This window comes from Girardinichthys multiradiatus, chromosome 8 (assembly GCF_021462225.1).
Source record: "Girardinichthys multiradiatus isolate DD_20200921_A chromosome 8, DD_fGirMul_XY1, whole genome shotgun sequence".
NCBI lineage: Eukaryota > Metazoa > Chordata > Actinopteri > Cyprinodontiformes > Goodeidae > Girardinichthys > Girardinichthys multiradiatus.
This window is the reverse complement of record NC_061801.1, coordinates 22,926,585-22,931,635: the sequence shown is the minus strand read 5'-3', so window position 1 is coordinate 22,931,635 and position 5,051 is coordinate 22,926,585. Positions and strand designations below refer to the sequence as shown.

Here is a 5,051-nt window from a genome sequence, read left to right as displayed (position 1 = left end):
GAGCTTCTTCAGCTTCCTGTGACCATTTTCTCACAGTCCTCTTTATTACAGGTTGCCTCTGAACAAGGGGCTTATATTTCGAGCAGAGAAAAACAAGATTGTGATCTGATTTGCCTAGCGGAGGTCTTGCTGTAGAGATGTATGAGTCCTTGACATTTGCATAAAACAAATCCAATGTTTTGTTTTCTCTGGTAGAGCACCTGACAAACTGTTGAAACATTGGAAGTGTAGCAGAGAGTGAAGCATGGTTAAAATCACCAGAAATTGCCACAAAAAAAAAGTTTAAGGTTTTGTGTTACTAGTCCCTTTTATTCATTAGTTGCTCAACAGGAAGAAGGGACAAGACAGAAGGAAAATATGCAGCAAATAGTCCAATAGCCATGGTTCACCTGCTCTACCACTGAGCCACCTGGAACACCACATGTTCTGTAAAATGCTAAAATGATCAAACATAGACAGTATGAAATGTAAAGCTGTGGTGGCTGTGGGCAACTGGCTTAACTGGAAGTGGACTCCCAGAGACCTGTGTAACTCTTCTGTAACTCTTCTTAGGGTCCAAAATTTAGTTATTTAGTTGGGTTTGAGTAGTAAACAAGAAATGAAAAACATAGTGAAATACAATGAAAAATATAACTCAAAAATAAAGAAAATGGCTAAAGCTAGTGTATATAAGCCCGGTTTAACACCGATAATATTGTAAATATGAATCTGAGAATATTATTTAATATTTAATTTTAATATTTTACCAAATAATATTCCGGTCTGTTAAGGATTTGTCCTGTGAATACCAGCCCCATTAAGGCGATGGTATTAGGACAGAATAGAAAGGTGTGAGACGAGCTCTGGCATTATTGAACAGCATAAACTCTGCACACATATGGAATGAATTCACACAATTTCTTAAAATACAAGAATTTATTAACAAAAATAAGTAAACTCAAAGTCAAACATATTTCAATCAACAAACTCTTTACTATGCTAAAACAATCCAACTAAACTACCAAGCAGAATTAAAGAATAATGAAGACTAATGGGCTATGTACAATATAAACAAGTTGATTAAAGATGATTAGAAATCATGACCAAAAAGAGTGATGCAACGTTTATGTTTGAGAACCAATGATTATCTTGAAGAATCTGGAAGTGAAGTTAAGTTAGTTTTGGAACTAACTTAGAAAATAATCAGCAACATTTAGACAACCCTTCACAATGCAAGATCAAATTAAATATTATTTTAATAAAATAATGTTTTAAATAATGATCTGCTGAATAAAACCAACCTCCTGGATGACTAATTCTCAACGGTGTCTAATTAACTGCCTTTATTTATTAAAATAATATTTGAAGAAATATTATTGAGTATTTTGGAAAAGAGCCAAATCTTTCTGGAGAAATGGGGCTTAATGGTGTTTACTTAGTTATCAACTCTAGCAAATGATGTTCAGGGACTATTATTCACTAGCTTGAAAACTAACAACCTTTCTGTTGACTAGCCTTAATGCTAGCACACGTGTTCTTACCGGCTGGCCGTTGGGCTAACAAAGAAGCTAGCTAAAGTGCTAAGCTAGAAGATAGCTTAGCACCAGAATCAACACATACCTTTAAAATACCAGGGTTAAAATGCATAAGCGCTGACGGCGCGTTATGAGCAATGTTCTGGTTAAAACCACCCTTTAAATAAAGTTTATCTTAGCTTTAAAACATACAAAGAACACGGAACCGGCGCGTGCCGTAGCTAGCCTACTAGCGCTAAAGATCGCCAGGTTCCACAAAACAAACTTCATAGAATGAAAACGTTCAGATTATTTAATCCTAACTGTTAATCTGTTAATCTGCCCAAACCCAACCTCTGACCATGGTGAGTATACGTTGTCCAAGGGCGATGAAGTTCGAATAAACGTCCACAGTCAACAAGCGGTTGGTTTTCAGCTAACCTCTGCGTTCGCTCTGCAATAGCGTTAGCTCCAGAGGGCTGGGCGGCTGTGAATGATAGGGTTAGCTTCCCGCTAACTTCTTCAGTTCCTTCCGATCAGAAGGTGCGTTCGTTCTGTGAACAAAGGTTAGCTTCCCGCTAACCTCCAGCTGTGGATGAAGAACGAACATCGTCCGCTGCGGTCTCTGCCGTCTTCGGGGCTTCTCTCGAACAGTTTTGCTTCTGTGGGGCCTCGAAGAGAAAATGTAAGCAACTCTTACACCTTAATTTCCCCATTCATGAATGAAAATACCGGATACACAGACAGTATTTCATTCTACTTAACTTTGCATATGATTGGTGATCGTATGGCTTCCTTGGATCCAGTTGAATTTATGTCTGTTTGCCAGCAAAAGACATTCGCGCGCCGGGACTCTCCTGAACCGTCCTCCTCGGAGGCCGTGTGGAAAGAGAAAGACTTGTGGAAAGGTGGGGGCTTTTATTTGGGCAATGGCGCCACAGGAAGTCCGCAGTTACCCCCTTTCCTGGCTGTGCTGGAAGAAGGTTAATGCACTTTATTTTGAAAAGTTCCAGGAAAGTATGTACCGGAGTTTTAGTGTTGAAACCCATGGCTGTGGTCCCAACAATAACATATGTTGTTGAAAAACTGTTGTAAAATAGCACATATAGAATAACATCAGCGATCATCTGAATATATTAGAAACATGCTGAACAAATCTATGGAAAGTCTCTTTTTTTTTTTATAAATTTGTTTTGAAATATAAACGACTATTCACAGATTTTCTCTTTTTGCTTTTGAAATTAGCTGAATCTCTTCATAAAACTAAGACAATTGACACACTTAACAACACATGTTTTCAGCAGGTTAATTTTACACTTTGTATTCTTTCAGTAAGGAAGACTTCACTAGTAGTTTTTCTGTGTTCCTGTAGGAAATTCCATGGACTTTGGCTGCTTTTTCCAATGTTTGTTTCAGTAAGAAAAATGGACAAGTGATAACCAGTATCTGAAAGCCATGTCTTTCAAGGAATCAGCAAAGACTTGAAACAGGAACTGAGTGATGCAACATTCTTCAGTGGACCATTTAATACAATGAATGTGTTTTAAGCTGCTTTCCTGTGTCTGTGGAAAATTGTGTTATTTTAGTTCATTTTTATAGATTTAGCACAAGAAAGAGCAAAAAACATTCTCTCATTGTAACAGATTGCTAATTACAAGAGTACCTGAAGATCTCATTTATATTTTGGTCTTTACTAAGTTTTCTGTTCTATGCAGATACAAAAACTGGATTATCCCATTAGTTTAGAAGCTTCATAATGCCTGAATGATTTATCGGACAAGGTTGAGTCTCTTAAAAACAGATAGTGGCCATACTGAATTGAAAATGAGTAACAGTCAGATAAAGTCCAAAGAACATTTCTAGAAAGCCAAAAGAGCTGTTTGTTAAGACAAATCTGAAAGATTATTAAGAGTCCTTGGAACAAAAAATGAAACAATAATTGATGAATCAAGATTTTTGCACAGCACAGTGAATTATTTTCATTTCTTCTCCAGCCACTGTAGTTTACTGTCTCACATTTGTGTTGGTCCATCCAAGAATTGGTTCAGCTTTTAATTTCAGCATGGGCAAATTTTCTGGAGATGCATGCTCCCCTTGTGCTTCTCTTGATTTTTGGTGTCCACAGCGTCTTCAGAATGATCCTACGCTCACGTTCTGTGAATCCTGGGAAATGGTCCAAACCTGCTGTGAGTCTGAACTGGAAAAAGGCAGGCAGAAAATGAATTGATCTACATACATTTAACTCTGAAAAAGCCTGAGAAATACCAGTATATGCCTTACTTTGTTTGTGCCCCGTTGGCATTGGTTCTGCAGCAGTTGAGTCTACATGTGAACTGTTCCTTGGATAAATAGAGCAGAGGCTGAATGGTGCTGCTAAAGTCCATTAACCCAAAGGCAATATAATGAATATAGCACCGATACACGTCAGGAGAGAAGTATTCTTTAAAGGGTAAAAGCGCAACAGGAGGGGAGTAGTTGAAGACAATGATGGCCAGGATAATCAGGACCATCTTGAAGGCTCTCTTCTTCACTGGATGCATCACATCTTGGCCAGGCCCGGACTGCCGCAGTGCCCAGAGAATGGCTATGTTGCAAAACACCATGAAAGCAAACGTTGTGAGGATTATTACTGTGAAAACCTGCTCAAACTGTACAATCTTGTCTACGCATTTAGCCGAGGCGTAGGCCAGAATAATAAGCCAAACCAGAAACGCCAGCACTGCTCTGTGCTGACGGTCCTTGAGCTTGGTGAAGGTTATGGGGTGAATTACAGCCATGTAGCGGTCCAGGCAGATGCAGGACAGAAAGAGCGGTGAAAAGTCTTTGATGCCGTAGAAGAAACGCAGGACATACCAGGGGCTGCTAATGGTGAGGAAGACAATGCTGGCCAGCTCCAGGGGAGGGATGAGACAGAACAGCACATCTAGAACTGCCAGGTGCATGATGAAGATGTCTGAGGTGGAGGAGTCCCCCTTGTTCTTGTGGATGAGCCACAGCACTATGAGGTTGGTTGGGATGCCCAGGAACATGTTGGTGAACTGCAGACTGAAATACCAGATAAGAACTCCTGGCATATCTTTGCAGCTCTCATAGATGGTTTTTTCACCACTGAAATTTGCAAATCTTTGAGTAATGTAGACCGCAGAGATGTTGATGTCAAAAACCTCCATGTTGACTGGTCTGATCAGGCAGAAGGACAAAGTTCTGTTAAACAAAAAATCAGTACACATTTTAAAATCAGCCAACAATAAAATTGCATTAAAGATGATCAGGAAGGAGTGTTGCATCACATCTAAAGTGTTTGCTCTCATTTTTATAAGAGATCATGATCATAAATCCACCTTATGTAGATGGGAATGTGGTACATATACAAAGTCAGGTACAGTTTCATTGCCTACTGGTTAAAAAGGGTTTTATACATTCCTAATTCATGCATTCTTTAAGGTACACCATCTAAAAAACTGTGTACAACAATGCCTGATATACAATGTTATGCAAAAGCATTCATACCACTGCACAATAGAACCACAAACCCCAACACACTTTGTAGGGGTTTCA

General features: G+C 39.1%; 1 protein-coding gene across 1 annotated transcript; it reads right to left on the bottom strand.

Annotated features, from left to right (window-relative positions):
- Nucleotides 1-3,769: 3,769 nt before the first annotated feature.
- Nucleotides 3,770-4,663, bottom strand: LOC124873035 (proteinase-activated receptor 3). Its single transcript, XM_047373513.1, has one exon. It carries the CDS (start codon nt 4,661-4,663, stop codon nt 3,770-3,772), a length of 894 nt encoding a protein of 297 aa, XP_047229469.1.
- Nucleotides 4,664-5,051: the final 388 nt, after the last annotated feature.

Excerpts from the sequence above, each read along its gene's own strand:
- LOC124873035 (XM_047373513.1), bottom strand. The coding sequence starts at position 4,663 with ATGGAGGTTTTTGACATCAACATCTCTGCGGTCTACATTACTCAAAGA.